Source organism: Danio rerio, chromosome 2 (genome assembly GCF_052040795.2).
Source record: "Danio rerio strain M-AB ecotype USA chromosome 2, GRCz13ab, whole genome shotgun sequence".
Taxonomy (NCBI): domain Eukaryota; kingdom Metazoa; phylum Chordata; class Actinopteri; order Cypriniformes; family Danionidae; genus Danio; species Danio rerio.
Genome location: NC_141022.1, coordinates 27,382,424 through 27,409,297, shown reverse-complemented (window position 1 = coordinate 27,409,297; position 26,874 = coordinate 27,382,424). Strand labels below are relative to the sequence as shown.

General features: G+C 34.6%; 3 protein-coding genes and 1 long non-coding RNA gene across 6 annotated transcripts in view; 2 read left to right on the top strand and 2 right to left on the bottom strand.

Annotated features, from left to right (window-relative positions):
• csrnp1a (cysteine-serine-rich nuclear protein 1a) overlaps positions 1–26,874 on the bottom strand; it is an 811,199-nt gene that overhangs the window by 55,463 nt on the left and 728,862 nt on the right. The gene's annotated exons all lie outside the window — the stretch shown is intronic.
• On the top strand, positions 43–4,675 carry LOC147837097 (uncharacterized). Its single transcript, XM_087240806.1, has 2 exons — positions 43–172; positions 708–4,675. Exons 1-2 carry the CDS (start codon positions 63–65, stop codon positions 3,562–3,564), a joined length of 2,967 nt encoding a protein of 988 aa, XP_087096932.1. The 5' UTR covers positions 43–62; the 3' UTR covers positions 3,565–4,675.
• On the bottom strand, positions 4,657–25,528 carry slc22a13a (solute carrier family 22 member 13a). 3 transcript variants are annotated; one of them, XR_015478485.1, is made up of 10 exons: positions 25,112–25,528; positions 24,299–24,402; positions 22,031–22,185; positions 21,576–21,744; positions 18,467–18,587; positions 17,582–17,676; positions 17,294–17,508; positions 9,953–10,061; positions 9,660–9,862; positions 4,657–4,887 (listed from the first exon to the last, which is right to left on the bottom strand). XR_015478485.1 is itself a non-coding variant. In XM_087240825.1 (10 exons), the coding sequence occupies exons 1-10, from the start codon at positions 25,484–25,486 to the stop codon at positions 4,824–4,826; spliced, it is 1,614 nt and encodes a 537-aa protein (XP_087096951.1). In that variant the 5' UTR covers positions 25,487–25,525; the 3' UTR covers positions 4,657–4,823. The 3 variants fall into 3 exon arrangements, 1 of the variants encoding a protein (XP_087096951.1); XR_015478486.1 differs by having other exon boundaries at positions 9,660–9,866; positions 17,294–17,491; positions 25,112–25,526; XM_087240825.1 differs by having other exon boundaries at positions 9,660–9,866; positions 25,112–25,525.
• LOC147846353 (uncharacterized) lies at positions 11,104–15,497 on the top strand. Its single transcript, XR_015478487.1, has 6 exons — positions 11,104–11,989; positions 12,263–12,318; positions 12,873–12,932; positions 13,719–13,833; positions 14,098–14,202; positions 15,260–15,497. It is a non-coding gene; the product is annotated as an uncharacterized LOC147846353 (long non-coding RNA).

Genomic DNA, 26,874 nt, shown 5'->3' with positions numbered 1-26,874 from the left:
GTTGTCTTCATATTCCATGTATGTTTACATTGTCATCATAGTTCCTGTCACCTGCTAAAGAGATGTGCTCTGCCTGCCTGATGCCAGTTTACCCAATGGAGAAAATGGTGGCAGATAAGCTAATCCTACATATGAACTGTTTCTGCTGCAAATACTGTAACAAAAAGCTAAGGTGAGAGAGGTTGCAATCATCTATTTTGAGATTCAGAAATCAGTTTTCAAGATATTATAATACAAATCAGTAATGAAAATACTGGACGATTTTACCACACCTGTAAATCAAACCATGCTGGGAAAAAAAGTTGTTGGGTTTCAATGGTTCCCAATTAAAATTAATCAACTTTTAGCAGTTTTTTTGTGTGTGTGTGTGTGTGTGATTTTGGACAAATTGAAGTTGGATTTAATGGTTTAACCACCCACCAATAGAAGGTAACAAATTACCAGAAAGAAACCTGATATCCCATTAAAACCATTACAAATTCTATGAGGTTTTCTTTTTTTCAGCGAGCTAATGACAACATAAATTTAATTGTGTTAAATTATATGATCAACTGTAACCAATAAAATCAAATAATTAATATTGACTATGAAATTGGTTTGATTTGAATAAAAAATATGAATCATTCACACTTGATTCCCTGGAATTTTAAAATATCAATACATACTTTAACTTTGAATCCTGACTAGTATACTATTATCCATTACAGCATTCACAATTGCTCTGCTCTGTATGGAGAATTCTACTGCTCATCACATTACCAGCAGCTGTTTAAGAAAAAGGGCAACTATGATGAGGGCTTCGGCCACAGACAACACAAAGACCGCTGGCTTGTTAAAACAGAGGAGCCTGAACTAACTAACAAGTCCAGCTCAGCACGGAAAGTACAGCCTCCATGTGTTGATGGAGTTTTACCTTCACACCAGAGACACAGAGATGATAAATTCAGCAGTAATGAAAACAACACCAAGCTTAGAATCAGCTGGCCACCAGAAAACAAGAAGACCAGACACAGCCCTATTTCGCAAAGTTCTTCATCAGTCTCAAAACGGACAACAGATTGGTCGAATCATGGTTTTTCTTCTGCACAAAACTCCAGAAATGCTCTTGAAAAGAAAAGGTTTAATTCTAGGCTGGATGAGGTGGATAAATCAGTTCAGATGTCAACTCGGGTTTATGAGAAGACTGATAAAATGAAAGGTGGAGTCAAAACACTTCACAAAGAGCCTGTTTATACAAAACCAGCACATAAGGCTGCAAATATATCCGGAGTGCAAAATAAAGTTTCAAAAGAAGAGACTGTATCAAGAAGACACGATTCTTTGAAAGGACACGGATTGGCTGAAGATAGGAATCTTAATAACCCAGCAAAAATAAAGAAGGCTGTTCGGTTTGCCTCAACAGATGAGAAAAACAACACAGAGTTCAGTACAGAAGAAGCTGAAAGGTCTACTGAGGTTGTTGTTGAACCTGCCATTGTAACGACAATGTTTAATTCAGAAACAGAAATGGAAGAATCACCTGAAGAATCTTTAATAGACACAATGCAAGATTTACACAGCAGTGATTCTGTCAAACATCCTAAATCCACAGATGGACAAACTCAAGATCCTTTTCTTCAGGCTGCAGAAATGCAGGGAAGTGTCGTGTCTGTGTCTGATGACGCACATTTCAGTGAGATGAAAACAATCCCAAATCCTGATGAACTGCAGGTAAATGATTTGACAGAATTGGAATCAAGTGATGAATCATGTACACAGATTTTAGAGATGAAGGACAAGGTTGTTATTGAGACTAATGCCAACGTAGAATCTGCCAATAATGTAGAATCCTTAGAGATTCGACATGAATCTAAAAACCTTGATTTGTTTAATATGCCTCCAAAACCTGATGATAAAAGCAACAAAAAGGTTGCTGACAAAAAGGCCACGGATAAAGGAAATAAAGGATCTTGGTCTAAAGGTAAAAGCCCTCTTTCCAAACTCTTCCCAGTTGGTTCAAGTAAGAAAGAGAACAAAAGTGAGGCAAAAACAGAAAGTAAAAGAGCAGATGTCAAACCAAGAAATCTACTGAGCAGACTATTCTCAGCCACTGAAGTGGAGTCAGAAATTAAAAAAGCACCAGAAACCAAAACATGTGAGAAGGAGCCAGAGAAAATTGGAGGGAAAGACAATGGAAGGTCAGGATTAGAAGACCACATTTCTGTTTCTCTAGTTGAAACCACCTCGCAAAGTACACCTGAGGAATCTATAAAACCTACACAAAATGTATTAAATGATGCTCCTGAAGAATTGAATCCAATTGAGAGCTGCGAAAATCCAATTTTGTTGCCTAAAGGAAGCTCTGCTGAAGAGACCGCATCATCATTCAACCTTGGTCTGACTGAACAGCTCGAGCCTGCTTCTGGTGTTCTTGGAGAGATTGATCCCTCACAGGAGAACATTCATCTAGATATTTTCTCTCAAGATAACTCTTCAACAGTTCTCCAGGAAAACCTCAACTCTTCATTGCCTAAAAATGAAGAGCAACCTGGTATTCTTGATACACCATATCCATTTACATCTCAAGCTACAAGCCCTAACACAGATATCCTGGCTTTTGCAGATTCAGACCCACTTGATTTTACAAACACCGGCACATTTTCAGACATAGTGAATGTTGAAACACCACCAGTTGATAATGGGAGCTCTTTTAATCAAGCAGACCCATTTAAAGGTCAAGATGAAGATTTAACACTACAACCTTCTGAGAATGAAAATACCCTCAATATATTTGGTGCATCAGAGCCTAAATCTGAGGTAAACTCTTATGATTTTCCAAACACAATGACTGAAGGCAGTAAAAAGGAACCCACTGATGATCCATTTGGTATAAACAGTGCACCAATGCAAGCAATGGACATTTTTGGTGGAGAAAACATGCTTACAGTCTCAGATCAAACGTCCACAAGTGATATCTTTGATATAATGACAAACAGCGAGAGTCAAAGTCAAAGCCCTTTTGAGGGAGCTACAGATGCTCAACAGGCACCCAGTGGACTTTTTGACTTGATAACTTCTGAAGGTGAGCCATCAACACTTTCAGCATCTTCAAATGCCCTCGAACAGAAAAGCTCCGACCCCGGTGAGGAAAATCTCATTCAAAGTGAGGTTGCTAATGTTTTTGATAGTAAAAACAACCTGTCAGCATCAACTAAGCTTGATCAAAATCTTTCTGACCAAGGAGTAATCCAGTCGTCTAAACTGGAGGCTTTTGATTTCTTCAGCTCTGATCCGGATTCATCCACAGCCATGTTCAGTGTCGATCCATTCTCTAATGATATCTTCACAAATGTTACCGATGCTGCAAGCACAAATGCATTCAGTGTGGAAACTGTTCAAAAAGCTGTGAACCTGTTTGATGATTTCACTGGGATTGAGGGTGTAGAGACAAAATCGAGCAGCTTGTTTCCAGATGACATATTCTCATCCATTCCTGCCTCGTCTCCAGAAGCAGCACAGGATCAAACAAACACTGCACTGCCACAAAAGCCTGAAAATGACTGGATGTCTGACTTTTTGGGGTAATGAGAAATACTGAAAACTTTCGGGTAAATTACAGGAATATTGATTCGCCTTTGTTCTACTATTCTGTGCAATTTACACATTTTATCACTGTCATTTGATTAATTAATCAATGTATATTCCAAGTTAAAGTATATATCTATAAATATCCATCTATACATTTTTTTAGATATGATTATCTAAGCTTTATTTTTCATTACTTCACAATTTTATATAAAATTCTGATTATACAAAAGATGTTCAGTTAAATCAGACTATATTTGACCCTGGAAAATAAAACCAATCTTATGTTATACGATGGCCTGACTTAAGGTACATTTTTGGAAATAGAAAAAAATACATTGTATGGGTCAAAATGATATGATTTTTATTTCATGTCAAACATCATTAGAATAAAAAGTAAAGATACTGTTTCACAAAGACATTTTGAAAAATTGCTACTGTAAATATATCACAGCTAAATTTTTAATTTGTACTGTGCATTGCTAAGCACTTCATTTAGACAACTTTAAAGGTGATTTTGTCAATATTTTCATTATTCTGAACCCTTAGATTTTAAATTGTTGTATCTAGAGCAAACTTTGTCCTGTCACAAAGTACGAACAAAGTGTAGGTTTATTTTTTTAAAACCTGTTTTAGGTTTATGTTTATTGCTTTCATATGATGTATAAATCTTACTTTCCAAAAATTGACACTAATGACTGGTTTGGCGTTGCAGTGTCACATCAAACTAATCAAGCTTTTTATGACTAATGTGACTAGTTTTGAAAAAAAAAAATACAGATTTATCTAGATTCACCTTATAATCTACACTCAAAAATATATATTATTTGCTTATTGATAATACTTATTTTCAAAAACTGAATCAACACAATTCTTGAGATTTCATTGGGACAACTTAATTTTTTTATGTTCAATCCACATAAATTTGTTAACAGTATTAACTTAATAGATTTGTGTTGGGACAACATAAATGAATTGTGTGGAACCCTGCATTTTTTACAGCGTATGTACGTTTAAATAATCATGTTAATGAAGATGCAAGAAGAAATACAAAGACAACCATGTTTATAAAAGACTAATTGTGGGTCATAATAAAGAAAACAATAATTTACATCATGTTTATTGCATATTATTTAACATATTAACAAAACACAGAATCTACTAATGTTACATGTGTTGATGAATGCAAACAAACAGCAGCACACTTCACTTTAAAATCTTTTATGGAATAAAATACTGACAATTTTTTTGAGAAGACATTATAACTTGGTTACTTTGGTGTCTTCGCAGTCTCTTGTTGCAGGACTAGTTAGTTTCGGTTTCCTGTGGCAAAATAGAGGAGATAATGTGTTATTTTAACTTGGTAAAAAATATCAAAATGTTTGCTTTTTGAAATGGTTAACAAAAGGCATCAAGAATGATATTAGTGCACAAGATAAAGCTGAATGAAAACAGTGGTCTGGAACATTTTTTTCAACAAAGAGCCATTTTTTTATCAAATGTATTTTTTTAAAGAGCCATCGAGGGTTTGTGTATATAACAAAACCTTTATTTATTTATTAACAAAACCTTTATTTATGATCATGCACAACTCAAAAATAAACAAAAATGATGCATCACAATGTATGAAGCAAGGACAATTTATATTTTTTTCTTTTTGCCATCACCACTCATGAATGTTGCTTAAATTTACATGCGTGAGGTTACCATAGAAAGGAACTGTAAGTTGCTTGCCCTTTACTGGTGTCGCAATTCAAGTTTAACTACATCGCCACATATGCGCATTGGTTGAAAAGTCCTTTTATTGTAAACTGAGTTCTTATTCATTTTACTGTAGAAAATACAATATAAAAGGGAATTTTAATGGTATTTTCAATAGGAAACTAATTTCTAGTCACGGTTATCATTTTTTAAATATTGTTGAAGAGAGACAAATGGAGAGCCACATATTTTTGATCAAAGAGGTATAGGTTCCCTACCTCTGCTCTCAATAATACACATGCGCATGTTGTCACTATTCACACAAAACAAGTTTTGCAGTTTAGACAGACATAATGATGAAATTTTTTTTATTTTGTTTCCTGTCCCTATAATGCTGTTGTCGTGTAAATGAACAGCCAAAGTGCATAAAAAGTTTTATTATTTTAAGTCCCTATATTAAATGTGTTTCTTTACATGATGTTCCTGTTTTACTGTTATATTTGGGTTTAATCTTTTATTTTTAGAACTTCATTTTATTGTTATGGTCTTTAATGTGAGTAGGCCTTTAAAGGTGCAGTAGGTGATTGTCTTTAGAAACATATTTTTTGCTGTGCTGGTTGAAAGTCTCTTCACATTCCAATAGTAATTATTAAAGTAAATGATCTAAATGTATTTATATGTATTTCTAAATTCTGGATAAGGCATAAAACTAAAAAATGTTCATGCAATTGAATATTGTCGGGCCAACAAATAGCTCAATTACGACAGATATCTCAAACTGTCTGTCAACAAATTTAAATTTGAATTCCTGCGCAGTCTCGTGAAGCATATGGATCTACTGTTGACAGAGAGATGTCATCAGGCAAACTCGGAATCAACCTGAACTTCTGTCTGCAAGACTATTGTGGCCTTGTATGCATGAAAAGAAAGATTGTTTCTGAAAGGGCTTCTGCAAAAAAAAAAAAACAGAATCAAAACTTCTCTAAACCCTAAATCAATATCGGAATTACTTTTGCACGCTGGAGGGCAAATACATTATTCAGTTCAAAACAAAGATCTAACACCACGGTTAAAGTATTTTTTTAGACAGGTATGATCTTTCATTCATTCTTTCATTCATTCATTTTCTTGTCGGCTTAGTCCCTTTATTAATCTGGGGTCGCCACAGCAGAATGAACTGCCAACTTATCCAGCATGTTTTTATGCAGCGGGTGCCTTTCCAGCTGCAACTCATCTCTGGGAAACATACACACACACTCATACACTACGGACAATTTAGCCTACCCAATTTACCTGTATCGCATGTCTTTGGACGGTGGGGGAAAACAGAGCACCCGCAAACGCAGGGAGAACATGCAAACTCCACACAGAAACGCCAAACTGATCCAACCAAAACTCGAACCAGTGACCTTCTTGCTGTGAGGCAACAGCACTACCTACTGCGCCACTGCGTCATCCCAACAGGTATGTTTTAAAACTATTTTAGCCATGCAAAGCTGATGTAGAATGTGTTTTTGTTTATAAATGGGTTTATATGCATGGAAGTGTTGTTCAGCCACTGAAAACCTCCGGCAAAAGATTGGTTATTCTTTCAGTTCATTGAGTACCTTTTACACCATCAATAATTCATTCATTCATTAATTTTCTTGTAGGCTTAGTCCCTTTATTAATCCGGGGTCGCCACAGTGGAATGAACCGCCAACTTATCCAGCAATTTTTACGCAGCGGATGCCCTTCCAGCTGCAACCCATCTCTGGGAAACATCCACACACACATTCACACACACACACACACACACACACACACACTCATACACTATGGACAATTTAGCCTACCCAATTCACCTGTACATCTTTGGACTGTGGGGGAAACTGGAGCACCCGGAGGAAACCCACGCAAACGCAGGGAGAACATGCAAACTCCACACAGAAACGCCAACTGAGCCGAGGCTCAAACCAGTAACCAATAATATAGTCGGTTAAATAGACCTGAGCATTCGTTTAGTTGTTCAGTGAAAAATGAGCTGAAACCAAGCGATGTACGGGGATCAGCGAGCACAAATGAAAATGAAAAGTCACTTGTTGTCTTGGTAACGTAAACATAAGTGTAATGTAAAAAGATGACAGGATATTTCTGTTTTTAGCACTTCTTTTTTCTGATTTAATCTGTATTTAGCTTAATAACAAAACGTTAGTAAATGTGCTCTTCCACCTAACCCGCTTTACTGAGGTGAAGTTTAATTTATATTCACACATTTGTTCCTTTTTGAAGAGTGACAACCTGTGACACAGTTTTAAGGAAATATAATTCCTGCACCTGCTGGCCTGTCAACAACTACACTTGATAAAGTGAGTGTCTCCATAGAGTTTTCTAACTGGTGAATGACATGATCTAGTGTTATATCTAATCAGTGCGCATTCGTGTGTTCATGACTTAAGGAGGCATGGCTTTGGACGGCAGGGGAGGATCGTAAATTTTCGAAGTTATTATGCTAATACTAGCATTCTGGCAGATCATCTACTGCACCTTTAACATAAAACTTATTCGAAAACGACTTAAACCCTAAAAGAATGACAAAAATCACTTTAAAGGAACACTGGATTAGCCCATTAGCATCTCATGCAAAAAAAAAAAAAAAGGTTTACATGATTGTCCTGTAAAAAGCTTGACTGACTTCTGTACTTACATTGTTTACTTAGGCAGACAGAAAATCAAAAGTTGCTATTTTCTAGGTTGATATGGCTAAGAACTATTCAAGAAACTTTGCTGCCATACCATGGCTGGAACAGGTGCAATGATATTACACAGCACTGTTACCTAGTTACCTATCTGGGGACTAATCAAGGCAGGTAATGGTCTAATCTGATTCATTGATTTATGCTAAGCCAAGCTAAAAGTGAATGGACCCTTTTTACATGACTGTTATGATGCGTTTAACATGCGTCATCATAACCTTAAATCCTTGAAAGTTTACAATATTAAAATAAAAAATAAAAAAACGTATGGGCATATTTATACATTTATGAATGTATTATATCATCTTTTCATCAAATTATAAAAAACTAATTACAGAATATGTGAGGTGTTTGTAATGCAGCGTCTATGGGAATGAGAGTAAATCTGATGGTATTTTCTCCTCTGGCTGCGGTCATCAGTCTCACAGTGTTTTCATTTTTTTTATCTGAAAATCTGAAAGTCTTGATAACACCATAATGGAGTTTCACTTTTATTATTTCAGCAAATATTGTAAAAAAAAAAAAAAAAATATATATATATATATATATATATATATATATATATATATATATATATATATATATATATATTTGTTGTACTCTCTGACTCACTGCGCTCTAAGTTTACTCAACTATAGCCCCTTTCACACATACAGACCTTCCTGTCAATTTTCCGGAAAGGTCTGTGTGTGTAAACAGGCCCTTTTAAATAAAAACTGGTAAATTCGTTCTGGCAATTTTCCAGAAAGAGAAGTTGTAACATTTACCGTAATTTGCCGGAATGCTGTGCTGTGTGAATGCAGAAGGAAGATTGTGTTCATGCTTAGAACACGCTGACGTGACATGTCTACTACAGTCAATCAGAACATTCAGACGAATTCACAGCCGCGCTGTTTATGAAAATAAAAGCCTTTGAATATTTTCCAGACACATTTAGCTGCTAGATGGTAGTCAGATAACGTTTCAATGTTCCTTCTTAATGCCAACTTTAATAAAAGTTATAAAATTCAAGCTCTGCTTCAGTCTTATGAACGTGAAGTGAAGGAGTGCTCAGGTGAGCACCAGCACACACACATATTATGCACACCTCAACATGTGAAACTGTTTTCACCAAAGTTTTCACAATACATATCCTTCCACAGAATTTGTAATAAAATGTGTAAACATTTAGCTGCGGCCTGCGCTTCTGCCTTTGGATGTTTCTGGGGCAAAGCAGCTGCACAAATGCTAAAGCTTTAAAAAAAATGTAAAACCATCAACAAAAGCCTGACTCCTTTTATGTTCACAAATACAAGCACAGCCGTTTAGAGCTCATTTCTGATTAACGATGTCTGAATTTGCCGGAATGTTTGAGATGGATGTGTGAACGGTCTTTTTCGGGAAAATCCAGAACATCCTCACCTGTGTGAACAGTGCTTCTTTAAATTCACCAGTAAAGTTGTTTTGGTAATTAACCAGATATTTACCAGTATGACTGTGTGAAAGGCGCTTATGATGACATCCGTTACTGAGAAACTTGTAAATGTGAAAAGGGTTAAAACTGTTAAAACTCAACTGTTTAACTCTAGAGGACCTGTAAAATGAGTTTTCCCAAAAAGTGGAGAGTTCCTGTAATCAGCAGTTAAATGAAAATGTATTCAGTAAAAACAGCAGATGTACCTCTTTCCCTCTGCCTCCTCAGTGGAAGCAGGCAGTTCAGTGCGTCTGGTCTCAGGCAGCAGGAAGGCCGTTACCCCACTTGCTAATGCCAGGCTAGAGATCACCACCATGGGGATAGAGAAGTGGAAAATTTCCAACATGTTCACCACAGGAGACAGCATACTCCCGGCTCGTGCAGCGGTGGAGCCCAAACCTGTGGCTGTCTGACTGGAAACCAGCAAGAGGATTATTACAGTACTGTTGTATTGTATAATTAATTTTAAAAAGTAGAAGAAACACACATCAATGCCTACCGAATAGATGTGGGGAACAGTTCTTGAAAATAAACGTTGCAAACACTCCCTGCTGCATTCATGAGGAACCTTCCACATGTGGCAAGAACAGCGATGGCGATGGAGCTGTCTTAAAAAGAGCATCACATGGTTAAATGATGATAGGTTGTGTTTCATTCACATTTTCCTGCACATGACGACTGCATTTCAAATTATGGGCCCACATGAAAAATGCAATAGTAATTTAATAAATACTATTTTAATAATTTAATAAAAACTATAATGTTTTGAACTATACTTTAATAAAGTGTATAATATTTTTATTGTTAAGTTAAATATATTAACTGTTGTAAACTGATAAAACTGTAATAAATACTGCAGTATACTTGAATTTTTACTGCCATAAACTGTGGTGTAGTATAATATACCAAACTGTTGTAGAAAACTTAGTACAGTATGGGGGGATTTGTTTATATAGTTGTTGTATTATCATACACTACCTGACAAAAATCTTGTCTCCTATCTAAGTTTTAGGAACAACAAATAATAACTTGACTTTTAGCTGATCATTTGGTATCAGAAGTGGCTTATATGAAAGGCAAAGACCTCTACACTGTAAACGATTTCTGTTGTTTTCACGGTATTATACTGCATTTCTCAACAGTTGTTTACTGTATAAGCTGTGCACAGTGTGTTACTGTATATATTGCTGTTTTCACAGCATGATAATGTATTCTCAACATTTCCATACTGTGAACATGATTAACAGTATGCTACTGCAGATTTTACAATGTATTGGGGAGAAAATCAGTTACTGTGCATCTAAATACAGTACTGCAAACGATCATGAAAAACTCTACACAAACTTTATATTATTATTATTATGTTTATTTTATTTTTGACAGTATTTTGTGAAGAAAAATAAACTAACCAGTTTCTTCAGACTGTTCGGTGCATAAAACTGTCCCCTGGTTTTCCATTTTTGGGTGTACTGCACCTTAATTTTATAAGGTTAACATGAAAATATTAAATCATTTTAATCAACATAACTTTGTGCTTAACCAAAACGTAAACTGGAACAAAAGTAATTGATTCATGAAACCAAAGTCAGCTTAAATGTCAGAATGACCAGCCGGATTCATGAGGATTGGGCACCCGTCACCATGGAGGTCACATCTCCGCATTTTCAAAACAATATTTTAAAATACGCACCATCTCTATAAATAAACCACAGACTTGAGTTTAAAACAACTACATTCCCGCATGAAAAACGGTTAAAACTAAATTTCATAACACATTGCAGAGCCATCTAAGACCGGGGCAATTCTCACATGTCTAGCCGATTATAACCTCGTTTCGCCGGATACATGAGTGATGATGGACACCCTGGAGGTCAGAATCTCCGCTATCGGCAAAGCACGCTTAAAATTTACACATGATATCTATAAATAAACCACAGATTTGAGTTTGTAAGAACTACATTCTCGCATGAAACACTGTTAAAATTTCATTTCGTGACATATTAAACGCAATATTTATAATATTAGCTGGGCTTTCTCATCCGCCATTACCATTTGCTTGTTGATGTGAAATGAATTCTGGGAGAAAAAAAATATTAATTCTCAAAACACTTCAAACGAACTTTATTCTTATTGTCAAGGTCAGATATATGTAACCATTTCGCTGGTAAAGTGAATAAAAAACAATGTTACTATATTGTAATCAATATCACGTTTGCACTGGTTCGGTTCAGCACTCGAGCGACTCTGAATCGTATTGAACCGTTTGCTCGGGAATTATTTGATCACACGTGTTCACAAGCACATTCAGCAATATGCAATTAGTGTACAATTAGTGTATAAATGCATGTGGCCAAGCAGTATAACGAAATAGTAATGAATCATATACAAAAAGGAATCGGTTTTAGGCGGATTCAAATCTTTACTGTTCACTAAGGAGCCGATTCATAGAACCGAACGGAAAGGACTCGACCTGCAGGCAACGGCTCTGCTAATTTGAAATTCACCTGTCGTCTTTCATCCAGCGACTTCATCCTCGGTAAGTGTTTTAAAGTCAAATTCTGTCCGTTGAAGGACTGTTTTGTATATATTTCTGTGTATTGAGTGTGTAATTTAAAAGAATTAACCAAGTGACATTAGTTGTAACGTTAGGTTCTTATGTTTTGTCACGCTGTCCGTTAACAAATGGTATTTTAAACAAGAAATAGATACAGTGAGTTTATCTTGAGTGAGTTTTTGACCATACGCTAAGTTACCTGAAAAAACATAACTTTAACTTATTGTAACTGCATTAATGAATTCTCTATTTCAGCACAACACTGAGATGAAGGCGAAGTCACCATGAAAAGTTAAACGTTTACCGTTAAGGTAAGCTCTGGTCTTCACATAGTCATTATGACTAAGCTATCATTTTGGTAAAATTTTTCAACTGTAAGTTAGTTATTTAAACTAAACTCATAATGAAATGAGTCTTAACTGTTTTATTAAATGGAGCTGAAAATTAAATGCAGTTGAATTATTTTAAGCTAAAGTTAATATTAACAAAATACATATTAATTGTCTATTTCTCAATAATGTTAATGAGCTTGATGTATAGTGTGTCATTAATTGTACATTTAATTTTTGGTGTTCAGGTGTACCTGAGGTGAGTGTACGTTCTGAGTACACAGATATAAGCCAAAGTCATTATCACTATATATATATATATATATATATATATATATATATATATATATATATATATATATATATATATATATATATATATATATATACTATTTTAAGAGAAATTGATGGGGTCAGGGAATGATTTGTGTACAAATGCATTTTAACCCCATACAGATTGGTATGGTTGTACCATAGATTTAGATTAATTAATGTTAAGTCTTATTTTACTCTTATTATATTTATCTGTTTTTCAGCTACAGTAATTGATGTTGAAAAACTGATGCTACCAATCACTCCTCACTTGATTATTCAAGGTAATGTTGATGTCTTCCTCATTTTGATTAGATTTTTAAATGTCAAGTTGTTCACAGATTTGTTGTGAGGAGTTTCATGTACAACCTCTTTTTCCTAAGATAAAAAAAAATCTGGTGTTAAAACAGCCACGGCTATGCTATTTGCCTACCAAGTGCTGAGTAAATATTAGACAAACATTTTTTTCTATAACTGTCGTCTTTGTGTTTATTAGCAATTTTACTGGGCATATGTGTTTTTTTTTTTCAAACAGCCTGGAAACTGTAAGTTTAGTTCAATATGTTATTTTATGCTATTCATTTTTGTCTTAACATGGATTGCATGTTGAAGCTATCGTTTCATAGTGGGAAAATGTAAAAGAGAACCACTAAATACAATGGCATAATGATTCTGCTTGTTCACAGAAGGTACTTGATTTAGTTTTCCTCAAGTGATGCATCAGTTTTTATGACTATTGCTTGACACTTGAATTGAAGGCACAGTTCACCCAAAAATGAAAATAATAGCATCTTTGGCATCCTCCACTTGTTTCAAAATAGTTATATATTTTTTTTGTTCCGTTGAACACAAATTCATATTTTTTAAAGAAATTTGGTTTAAATATGGATGTCAATAGTTACTGGTTACTAACATTCTTCAAAATATCTGCTTTAGTGTTTAACAGAAATTCAAACTAGTTTAAAACACGTGGAGTAAATAGTGGCAAAATAGTAAACTATTCCTTTAAATATTTTATTCTGAGACTTTTATTTATATGTGTCTTGTCTTTTGTCATATTGTCCTTCTAGCTCAGATTGTGATGGACCTGGAATGCGACACCAGTTACTCTTAAGACAAGAACCGAATAAAGCACAGATGTGGAGGGATTTGCAGCCAAACTAACTGGAGGGAAGGAACCTTTAGGTAAAAGCACCTGCTTTATTTAGATCTGAAGTATTTTATTTGACATAGAGATTTATTGTTTTAATTCTAATTTAAAGCAAACAAGGTTGAGCACCCCTGGTCTAAAAGCTCAAAAATGCTGTTTCCGTGATAAGGTTAAATGTAGTTTAGAAATAGATTCATTAGGATCAATGCTTAAAGTAAACATTTTCTTCTCTCTTTAGACCAAACATGTTTACTATCCCTCACATTTTAATAAATTGTTTCTGTTTTTGTTTCTTACAGTGTGGGTGAACATACTACCTATACAAAGGCTGCACAAGAGCTCATTTGATAGCACATATTCTGTCCTGTCTACATCTCTGATGACCTGGAAGTGCTTCGACATCAGTGAGTAATACATCTTTATATTGTCATGCATACAGGATTTCTGTAAGCTTAGCTTTAATGTTAGTTTGTAATCAGCAGTGACTGTTTTAAAAAATTAAGTATTTAAATTATTCTAAACGTTTTACTGATGCTGTGCACAGTAACGTTATGATGATTTAGTTTGAGGAAATGTCACTGGAGAGGTGTTCGTATAAAAAATAAATAAATAAATAAATTGTATGAAATGACTCGATAAAATGTTTATTTGCCTCGCTGACATGCCATCACTGCTGCATATTGAAATACAGTAATATGAATTGACAGCAGAATATTACCACAAACATTTCATGAAGTAGGCTAGACTGCTCTTTAGTTCTCTACTCAACTTTAAAACATTTCCTCATGTCGCTGAGCCTCTCTGCAGATTTTGCCAAAAATGAATGCTTAGTGATTACTTTGTTTTATGCAGACCATATATCAGTAACTTATCATTAGCATTATTTTTTTTTTAAATCACCCACAGCTTTCATGTTCTCTAACGCAATCTTGTCTGTAAGTTAGAAGTGGATTTATACGTGTTAAAAGCCTAAAAGTATTTAATTAACATTAGTCACGTTAAATTAGATTATTTTATTTATTTAATTTTAAATATGTAGCCTTTTAAAGTCAGAATGAACTGTGTTCACCCCTCTTAAATCCGTGGAAGCACTAGTAGTGTGATCATGGAATCAGATATTCGAGCTATACAGAGTCGGACATTAAGTTAAGACGAGACTTTATTTTTTACACACCTGTGTGGACACCTGACTAGCGATCTTCAAGAACAATGCCCGCTGATCTTTTCCCCATTAACGTTAGTGTAATTGTGAATTGACAACAAACTGTATTTCACCAACAAAAACAATTAAAAAACTGTTTTACATAACTGATATATATATATATCAAACTATATATATATATATATATATATATATATATTTAAACAGCAGTGCAGTGTTTCGTTTCTGAATGAATTAAATGGTTTGAGGGGTTGATTAGTTTTTACTTCAGTGATTGATTTTGCTTGTCATTTTTGCAGGATCATCATCATGTTGCTGCCCTTTTTCACTGTCCCTTTCCACATTATTTGGCCTTCATCATTTCCTGTCTTGTAGCAGTATTCTCACCTTTTTTAAAATTGTAATAATTTTTGATGCATTAATTGTTGACTGGTTTTAATGATCAATTGTTCATTAGTGTTCTGTTGCTCTGTTATATTGAATTATTGCTACTGTTTTAGCATGGTTTACACAATAAATCTTTATTGTGAAGTTAAAGTTTCAGTTTCTTTATTTTTCTTGTACGTCTTGAACAGTTAAAATAACACTTGTGCAATTTTTGAACATTTTTTACCCATTATAAAGTAGCACTATTAAATTAAATAAAATAACATTTAATAACTGTAAAATACTATACAGTAATAATGAAAGTAACATTAAAATACCGTAGTTCTTCATGGTAAAAATGTACAATAAAATACTGTTTTCAGTTTTGCAGTATGTGCACCACTACTGTAATTAGTGTTACAGTAAAAATCAACAACAGTAAAATGATGTATTACATTTTACAGTAAATTGAATACTAATGTAATTAGTATTACAGTAATGTTACTGTTTTATGAAATACATCAGCTACTGGATAATTGTTGCCAGTAACTTACTGTTAATTTAACAAGAAATCGTTTACAGTGTAGATTACGCTTACTTGACCAAAATAAAATTTTATTATGCCTTGATTTTTAATTATTTAATTAGGACAGTAAGTTCTGACTTTGCTTAAACAAAAGTCTTGTTACTTAACAATGTGATAGTAGTGTACAGTAATAATGTACAGTATAGAATATAAAGTCATGGTGCAGTGGAAAAATAACTAATATTGTGTATGACTCACATGAGCAAGGAAGACTACATCCATACATCTCTGCAATGACTCAAATAACTTATTAATAAAGTCATCTGGAATGGTAAAGAAAGCATTCTTGCAGGACTCCCAGATTTCATCAAAATTCTTTGGATTTATCTTCAATGCCTCCTCCATCTTTCCCCGACATGCTCAATAATGTTCATATCTGGTGACTAGGATGGCCAATCCTGGAGCACACCTTGACCTTCTTTGCTTTCAGGAACTGTGATGTGGAGGCTGAAGTATGAGAAGAAGCACTATCCTGCTGAAGAATTTGCTTTCTCCTGTGGTTTGTAATGTAAAGAGCAGCACAAATGTCTTGATACCTAAGTCTGTTGATGTTGCCATCCACTCTGCAGATATCTTGCATGCCCCTATATTGAATGTAACCCCAAACCATGATTTTTTCTCACCAAACTTGATTGATATCTGTGAGAATCTTGGGTCCATGTGAGTTCCAATAGGTCTTCTGCAGTACTTGTGATGACTGGGGTGCAGTTCAACAGATGACTCATCAGAAAAATTCATTTATCCTTCTGCCACATTTCCAACTAATCAATTAGAAGTCAAGTTATTATTTTTTGATCTCACAACTGGTTTCAACAACAGACTTTTGTCAGGTAGTGTATAGCTACTGTATACCACAACAGATCAGTTAATGTCCTTTTCTATAGAATGGTTCAAAATCACTTCATTATTTACGATAATCTACTATGGTATTTTTCATGTGGGGGTTGTTCTTCTGGTTTGGGAAATTTCCATTTCAAATCTGTTTTAATGGGATTAAACTACTTATCATTTATTATATGGGGAAATTATGAGAATTATATGTAGCTTTGAGTTTTATTTTTATCCGTCATGAGAAATAATGTTACGTTTAATATTTTTATGTGACACTAGTATCCCAAGCATATCAGTGCAGTAATATTTAATACCCAAAATATTTCTCTAGAAAGATTTACTTGGAGTATGGGTTATTCACGCTCTACTAATAGCAAATTGTTAAGTTTTCTTTAAGTACTCAAGGGTAGAACAGTGAGGAGAATAGTTTTTATAAACACTTCCCTAATTGTTTACAGTTTAACAGATGTTACTCCTATAACTGACGCAAAGCATCATGGGACATTGGAAAAAATATGGATAGGGTGTCAGAATAAGGAAATGCTTTTACTTTGAGGAACTGCGACAGTCAGGAGACAGAGACATCCTCCCAACACGAGAGAGACGATCAGAGACGGCTTCCTCCCAACCACCTCCAGAGACCACATGCAGAGGAAGTGGACGGGGATCTCAGACAAGCCGAATATCAGCTGAGTGAGAAAAATATCAAGTCCAAACTTCCCCACGTTCAGAGACAGGCTGTAGTAGGCTAAATTTAAAGCACACCTGAGGATTGACAACACATTCATGTTCAAAAATAACAATTTATTTGAAATGAATTGTTTTATAGTTCGCTTACCATGCAAAGGTAATGGCTAGAAAATATTTCCTCAGCACACGGGAACCAAAGAGAATTTTAATACCTCCTTTTTCAACAGGCTTTTCTTTTAGGACCTAGGACATCACAAAAAAAATGTTATTTAGGACACATGTAATAAATAAATGTGTATATTTATGTAGTGACTAAGCTGACCCAAATTTGACCCTATTTCACCAAAGTTAATACGATGTAAAAAATATTTATCAGGCAAAAATATTAAAACTTTACATGAATACTTCACATCAAACAGTGTCTAATGTGTTTTCTGGGAAAGCTAATGGCATTTAGGAGAAATTTCAGGAACAGAAACCCAAATGTATTGTAACTGCATAGTCTTCACTGCATAATAAACCTGTGTTATGGTTTAACCTATTAGTGTTAAACTTGTGCACATTAAAATCTTACAGAAAAAAAAATACTCTTCAAATTTAGAAAACTTCCAATAAAAATAATTTCAAATAAGATTGAACTACAAATAATTTATCTTAAAGGGGAAAACTGAGTGAGAATTATGTTTAGCTTTGAAATATAATACGTTTAAATTTGATATTTTTATTTGACACTAGTATCACATGCATGGAATTCCCACTAAATTATTCTGGCCAGTAAAAAGTGGCTAGTAACTTTGCAAACCATTAGCTACAGTGGCTGATGAACAAACAAATAAATGTCTGTTAAACCAAATAAGTGTGTGTGTGTTTTTTTTTTTTTTTTTTTCAGTATTGTCATTTAATCCATTTCTGTTTACCACAGAGCTTCTTTCACTCAGTAATTTCAAAACCCAGCAGGGTATTAACTTTCATAAACCTAACAATCTATAGACCCACAACATAAAGGTTGGTTTAAAAAAAAACATGTCTTAACCTCCTCCACTAATGATTCAGGAACTGCACGTTTGTTGACCGCCGCTGCCTTCTGAATAAGTTTTTTCGCATCTTTAGTTCGTCCACGGTCAAGAAGCCATCTGGCAGACTCTGGTAGAAACCTGTATTGGTGTGCATATCAAATCATGTAACTCATAAAAGACAGAAAAGTAGGAACATCAATCCTAGAATTTTAAGAGCTGATTAACAAATTTAATATACCCCCAATACTCTATTTATATATTTTAAAATAAGGGCAAGCACATAAGACACCATGGGGTATGGATCTTCATACCCATCTGATTGTGAAATGGATATATAATGCTGTCTCCTATCTCTACTGTTGTCTTTCTAATATTAATATACTTTCTCAAAAGAAAGACTATGGTTATCTGATCTGTCTCTATCCTAAGCAACTATCGATTGGGAAGCTGTGTGGGATAATACATTACACACTTCCACAAACCCTTGTTTTTTCACTTTAAAACTATTCACAGGACATATTTAACTACACGTTTACAGCATATCAAAGGTTTATCTCCACATCCTTATTGTAAGTTTTATGAACCACAGCGTCCATACCTTTTTACATATGATGTGGGAATATACGAAGATGCAAAAACTTTGGGATTCTGTGCTGGACTTTTTATTTAAAGTTACAAAAATTTGTTTCCCAAAAGATCTTATATTGTTACTATTGAATGATAACTCTCAATTTCCCTTAAATGCAGAGAATCTGTAAATTTTGGTTAGCTGCTTCAACTGCTACAAAGAAATTGTTGTTACAGAGGTGGAAACCCCCTTATGATCTCTCAGTTAAGCACTGGTTGCATTCAATATGTATCTGGAACAGTCATCAGCACGGATCAACCATGCTAAACTGGACATTCTGACAGTGTAGAAAATTTATATATGTGACGTCAAAAAAATCTTGGACACTTAGCCCTCATCTGATGCTATAAATGTCAAGTAATTTATCTAATAGGTTGGTCTAAACGACAGTTCTTCTGACATTCTATGATATTCTGTGCATATAACAGGGTGTGGGGAATTGTGGATATACAGTTGAAGTCAGAATTTTTAGCCCCCCTTTAATTTTTTTTTCTTTTTTAAATATTTCCTAAATGATGATAAACAGATCAATGAAATTTTCACAGTATGTCTGATAATATTTTTTCTTCTGGTGAAAGTCTAATTTGTTTTATTTCGGCTAGAATAAAAGCAGTTTTGATTTTTTTTACAAACATTTTAGGGACAAAATTATTAGCCCTTTTAAACAATTTTTTTTCGATAGTCTACAGAACAAACCATCGTAATACAATAACTTGCCTAATAACTCCAACCCGCCTAGTTAACCTAATTAACCTAGTTAAGCCTTTAAAGGGGTGGTCCAGAATGTTATTTTTAAGGCTTGGTTGTGTTAATAAGATGCAAAGCAATGTGTGCTCATGTTTAACTTGAAGGAAATCGTGTTATTTTTTTCATAAATCTCACTTTGATTATACACAGCTACTCAGCTAACATGAAAACGACTGTCATATTTCCTAGTTCCTCTAAAAGGCCCACCCTCAAGTGACTCTGATTGGTCATCATCATAATATGCTGTGATACGCCGATCGGCTTCACGTCACGCCCTGACAAGCACGCGCGTTTTGTGTAAACAGTCAGTCAGTCAGTCAGTCAGTCAGTCAACACGTGTCTGTAACGAGTGAAAATGGGATGCGGCTCCTTTAACTGTTTCTGTGCCTTTTAGTGTGTTTATGCGTGTATACGATGAAGTATTTGTAACACGAGAAGCGCATGTGCGCGGGAGAGATTTTTATTGTTCTTTTTCTCTCATGCTCGGATTAAGTTATTTTCTGTGGTGACAGAATAAAGCACAAGATGTGAGATGAGACCTTTGTGAGCCTGGATTGATTTGTTTTTGATGTTACACTCCAGTTGGGAAATCATTGCTGTATTTTTTTTAAATCAATGCGTTACAGGACGTCTTTCATGCATATGCGGAATATGCCTGTGTAAGTAACATGAATCGTTCACATATCTTTTGCGACTTTATTGTCCGAGTTGTAAAACGCATAGCATAGCTGCCTATAGAGAGAAATTCTGCCGTCTCACACAGAGAGACGCAGGTGCTGGCCAAGAGTGCGTGTATGTGTATGTGTGCGTTTACAGCCGTTTGATAAATATGGATTTGTAACGTTAGCTAAGTCGTTAGCGGTTACCATAATTTCCCGTTGTTTACATCTTTGCTACAACACACCGTTAAAGTTAGACACTGTACATGTCATGATCAATTTTAACAAATAAAAACACTTACAGGTCATGACTCAGAGTTCACAGCGTCTCCTTGCTCCATCTTTGAGAAGATTTTAACTGAATCCAGCACTGAACTGGGAGAGATTCTGGAAGCTGTGTTTTGTCAAATCATGCTTGCTATGTATTTTATAGTTCTCTGGAACATAATTAATATTGAACTGTAAGCACTTCTGTGTTTGGGTCGTGTCATTTGGAAGCCCAACAACAGAAACAGAACAGCTCTGTGGAAACAGCAGGATGGCATTTCTCTCTCTGCAGTAACGTTACAGCGCCTCTGGCCACGGCCTTTACCTGCGCAGTGTGGGATGCGCAATAACGAACTTTTGTGATCTCACAGGGGGCGGAAGTATTTTTTGTAGTCCCCAAAATTCGTTAATTGTAGGCGTTGCTAAGCTAACTCTGTACAAATCAAGGTCTCCCTTTGCATTAAACTTTGAATATTTTACATTCAGAGATGCTGTTTATGTTCACACAGATACATTACACATCAACTGAAGTTTAAAATATAATATCGTAGTGGACCACCCCTTTAAATGTCACTTGAAGCTGTATAGAAGTGTCTTGAAAAAAATCTAGTAAAATATTATTTACTGTCATCATGGCAAAGACAAAAATAAATCAGTTATTAGTTTTCTATCTGATTGTAAAAATTGTACATTTTCATTTTTGGAAATAAAAACTAAATTACAAAAAAAATTATGTACCTCACTAATGAGTATCTAATTTTACTAATCGTAAAATGACAACGTTAAATGAACACATTTATAACAACAAAACATTGACAAACATACCATATGTAGATGACCACAATTCCAATCGGACCAGCCATTATGAACTGGTCCAACCTCCAGTCCCTGACAAAATACACAACAGCAAGAAACATGACCTGTCCTAAAGCAGCCAGGACCTGACTAAGACATGCTGCATATGATCTCTGGGCGACTCCAATCCACTCGGAGGCTGCAGAGAAAATGAATGACAAAACCAAAACAATAATTAAAAAAGACAAAGCCATTCTTAATCAGACATTAAGTATGTTATTCTCAGGTTTATTTGAACCCTCAGATTCCAGATTTCAAAAACCCTTAACAAATCATGCATCAATGGAAAGCTTATTTATTTAGCTTTATTAGATTATATTAAAAATTGACACTGATAACTGTTTCTGTGGAATTATATTTCATATTTTACAGTAATTAAGCCAATGTGAATAATAAATTTTAAAAAAGCTTTTTTTGCGTCATACCAAGGATAATACTGTTGATCCGAAATCCTCCGAGACCAACACCATTAATGAACTGGGACACGAGGTACACGTAAAAGTTCGGAGAGAGACCAGTCACCACTGTGAATATGAGCATCAGCACCATAGGAATCTGTGTGGCTCGTTTACGGCCAAACCTTCAGTTCATGGAAAATATAGAGAATGGGGAAAAATCATTTCACTGAAAGAGACTCTTGATTTTATATGAATATATATATATATATATATTAAAAAATATATGCATCAAATACATTGTTTGGTATATATTACAATCTTGACTATTATTTAAAATAAATAATATTAAATAAATAGTACATGTGTTTGTTACTTTTAAAGGAAAGTAATATAAAAGTATGTGTTATGATATTTTGCTCTTTATAAGATTAAAAAAGGCTTAATACACTGCAAACAGAAAACCAAAAATATTCTCCCTATTTACTCACCCTCAAGTAGTTATGAGATTCTTTGTTCTGTTTAACACAGAGAAGATAATTTAAAGAAAGCTGAAAACCTGAAATCATTTTCATCCAGTAGAAAAAACAAATACTGTGGATGTCAGTGGCTACAGGTTTTTAGTCTGTCTAGAAAGAAACTAAAACAGTTTAGGAGGATAAGTAAATTATAATTTAATTTTCAGTTTTGAGTAAACTAACCCTTAATTTATTAAATACTTAGTTATAATATGCTATAAAAATAAAGTTATTAAAGTCTGTGATTGGATATTTATCATCATGATTAATAATGATGTGTAACTTTTTATTCCCAACTAAATTTTTCAGAGACGATGTATCTAGGTAACACTTATACAGTGTACTCGGTTACATGAACTTACTATAGTTAAATAACTGTACATTTAACATAGTTACAAGCAACTAACCTTAAACCAAATCTGATATTTTTTATAGTCCCATATTCCAAATGTAAATACTTGTCACAGTAATTAACTGGGTAATAGCGTAATATGAAGCCTGAATATACCCAAAAACCTAAAGGGACAGAACAGAAAAATACTAATTCTGATAACTAAAAATTTACTCACACTCAAATTATGTGCATTTCTTTTTTCTGCTGAAGATATTTTGAGTAATGTGATTAATCCAAGCAGTTTCAGGCCCCTACTGACTTCTATTGATTATATTATTCAAAATCTCTTGGTTATACCAGTCAGCTCGCACAAGAAAATCGAACCATTTTGCCTAGTGCTTATTGGCTAATTCATACAAAACATTTTTCATGCTAAGCTAAAAGTACCCCCACCAAACCCGGTGATTGGCTGAATGGATTAAAAAATGGCAAACTCAACTGTTTAGTTCTAAAATTAGCCTATTTCCAAATATTATTATTAATAATAATAATAATAATAAGAAGAAGAAGAAGAAGAAGAAGAAGAAGATAAGTAAATTATAATTTAATTTTCAGTTTTGAGTAAACTAACCCTTAATTTATTAAATACTTAGTTATAATATGCTATAAAAATAAAGTTATTAAAGTCTGTGATTGGATATTTATCATCATGATTAATAATGATGTGTAACTTTTTATTCCCAACTAAATATTTCAGAGACGATGTATCTAGGTAACACTTATACAGTGTACTCGGTTACATGAACTTACTATAGTTAAATAACTGTACATTTAACATAGTTACAAGCAACTAACCCTAAACCAAATCTGATATTTTTTATAGTCCCATGTTCCAAATGTAAATACTTGTCACAGTAATTAACTGGGTAATAGCGTAATATAAAGCCTGAATATACCCAAAAACCTAAAGGGACAGAACAGAAAAATACTAATTCTGATAACTAAAAATTTACTCACACTCAAATTATGTGCATTTCTTTTTTCTGCTGAAGATATTTTGAGTAATATGAGTAATCCAAGCAGTTTCAGGCCCCCACTGACTTCTATTGATTTTATTATTCAAAATCTCTTGGTTATAAAAGTCAGCTCGCACAAGAAAATCGAACCATTTTGCCTAGTGCTTATTGGCTAATTCAAACAAAACATAAGATTTTTAAAAGGAGACTTGCCCACAAACCCCATCGCTAAACAGCCATTGGGTGATGTGCAAATCTTGTTAAGATGTACTAAAGAGATTGTATAAATTTATACAAATTGGCTATTAAATCTGTACAAACTTCAGTGAGATTGCATTGATTATACATTACGACAACTTGAGGGTGGGTAAATGATGACAGAGTTAGTTTTTTTAAAAAGTTATCATCTGTACATATTTAAAACACTTACGATTCCGAAAAGGGCCCAAAAAGTATAGCTCCAACCAGCACTCCAGCGAAGAAAACGGTTTGAGCGCCCCGAAATATATTAACATTTTCACAAACAAGGTCAAACTGCAAAACACCACAAAACATCAGGATTATTGTTGTTTTCCCAAATGTAAACATCAATATTATTGTCTTAATCAGTTCATGGTGAGGTAATTTGTACATTGTGGTAGTTTAAAGGTACACTTTTTTTGGGGGGGGGGGGGGGGGGGGGGGGAATATGCTCCTTTTACAAGTCCTCTAATCTTAAACAGTTTAGTTTTCCCATTTTTGAATCTATTCAGCCAGTCTCTGGGTCTGGCAGAAGCCATTTTAGCTTAGCTTAGCACAAATCATTGAACTGGATTAGACCATTAGCATCTCGCTCAAAAAATAATTTTTATACTTAACGCTCTTCTGTAGCTTCATCGTGTACTAAAATAAAAACTTTTTCATGCTAAGCTAAAAGTACCCCCACCAAACCCGGTGATTGGCTGAATGGATTCAAAAATGGCAAACTCAACTGTTTAGTTCTAAAATTAGCCTATTTCCAAATAATAATAATAATAATAATAATAAGAAGAAGAAGAAGAAGAAGAAGAAGAAGAAGAAGAAGAAGAAGAAGAAGAAGAAGAAGAATTGGACTGTTCCTTCAAATTCATTGTGGTACATATGTAGGTGACTACATTCCGGCCTGAAATGATTCGTACCCCATAGGTATGAAATTAATAATTACGGGCTTGACTGTATGTTTTTCATGATGGCTATTTCGCAGCATTGTTAGGACTGTACTTACATCAGTGACAATGGTTGCCTCATAAATAGTATCATTATGCACCCATCCATCAGTACAAGTGGTGGTTTGATTCAGCCCATATTCCTGTATAGCAGACAGATTCCAATCCACCGGCTTGTACATCTGACAGGGATTAAAAGAGCCATCCAAGAGCTTGGGCAGAGTCAGGTTGAGCTGCTCTTCTTTCGTCAGATTAGGATCAGCCTTAAGGATCCAGTCAGTGTTGCAGTGATGGTTGGTGTCTGCATGGTTGAACACAAGGCTGGATAACTGAAAAGGCAATATAAGGTTTGGAAAGCACAAGGCAAACAACAGAAGCTTCTGAAAGAGTCCAAAATCTCCAATAGCTTCTAAAATCTCCCCAAAATTTGCCATGATGGTCCAGCTAAGCAACAACCGAAGCAAACTTGAGTAGTTATACTAGAAAACAAGGTAAATGTTTAATGATTAACTGCACAATCATGTGAATATGTACCAGAATGTCATATATACGGAGAACAATGGTCATATTGTCAATGGGTCTGCATTCAAAGACGATTAGATAAAGATAACACAGATAAAGGTCAGACAGACGTATAAACAGACCCACACATAAATACACACACCAGGTCATTTTAATAGGTTGTAGGTTCAACTCCTCACTAACCCAAGTATCTGATCAGTCAATTACATTTGCGCACATAGATGTAGACAAGATGAACTGCTGAAGATCAAATCGAGTGTCAGAATGTGGAAGAAAGATGATTTAAGTCTCAATGAACCTGACATCGATGGTGTTGAACAGGCTGGTATGAGTATTGCAGAAACTGCTTCTCACAACACATCCAACATTGAAGCAGATGAGCTACAGCAGCAGCAGAAGAGCACACCGCTAGAAGATTGAAAAGAGGCTTTCCAGTCTTGATCTCTGCATTTGGATGGTAGCCTCAGAATTTGGTAAAGGAGCATGAAAGCATGGATACTTTTTTTCCTACATCAGTTATTCAGGCTGCTGGTAATGATGTGTGTGTGTGGGGGGGGGGGGGGTATTGTTGCTAAACGTTGATTGTTTTATGAGCATTCAGAGTCCCAGATTTCAGCAGGACAGTCATTGAGTTCAGATCATCTCAAACTGAGAAAAGCTTCTTGAACATAACAGCCTACACACAATAACAATCTCAATCTGAGCAATTTTTGGAACAGGAGATGTACATGAATCATGGATGTGCATTAGAAAAATCTGCAGCAACTGTGTGATATTATTACTGACACCATTATGTCAGTGTGGATCAAAATGTCTGAGGAATAATGAAACTATGCCACAACGATTTAAAGAAATAGTTTAGCCAAAAATTACAATTCTGTCATCGTTTGCTAATCCTTGTTCCAAACCTGTGGCTAAAAACAAGCTTCTGTAAAAAAAAATAATTTTTGTGCAAAACCGAAATATCGCATAAAAGATTTGCAAATAATGCAGTTTGCATCAAATTAGGCAAAGAGAACATAATCTTCACTTCCTGATAAACTGTCAGCGAATATCAAAAAGAAAAAATGGAATTTGCTGTGGTGAAAGTTCCAAAATCCGCATAAAAATAGGTGGATAGAAACAGTCAATGACTGATACTTTCCATCATTCTCCAGTATGACTTGCTTTCTGTTCAACAGAAGAAACTCAAACAGGTTTGAAATAAGTTTAGGATGAGTAATTGATAAAAGAAGAAAGGAACTGATGAAGCAAATGCTTTTTTTTTTTCAAATGCCCAGCATTTTTGGGGTATGCTAAA

Bases quoted from the DNA above. Each gene is read 5' to 3' on its own strand.
- LOC147837097 (XM_087240806.1), top strand. From the start codon at position 63: ATGTGCTCTGCCTGCCTGATGCCAGTTTACCCAATGGAGAAAATGGTG. The intron at 173-707 runs GTGAGAGAGGTT...TATCCATTACAG, and splicing joins TACTGTAACAAAAAGCTAAG to CATTCACAATTGCTCTGCTC.
- slc22a13a (XM_087240825.1), bottom strand. From the start codon at position 25,486: ATGGCAAATTTTGGGGAGATTTTAGAAGCTATTGGAGATTTTGGACTC. The intron at 24,403-25,111 runs GTAAGTACAGTC...GGTGTTTTGCAG, and splicing joins AGGCAACCATTGTCACTGAT to TTTGACCTTGTTTGTGAAAA. The intron at 17,509-17,581 runs GTAAGCGAACTA...GTCAATCCTCAG, and splicing joins CTAGCCATTACCTTTGCATG to GTGTGCTTTAAATTTAGCCT.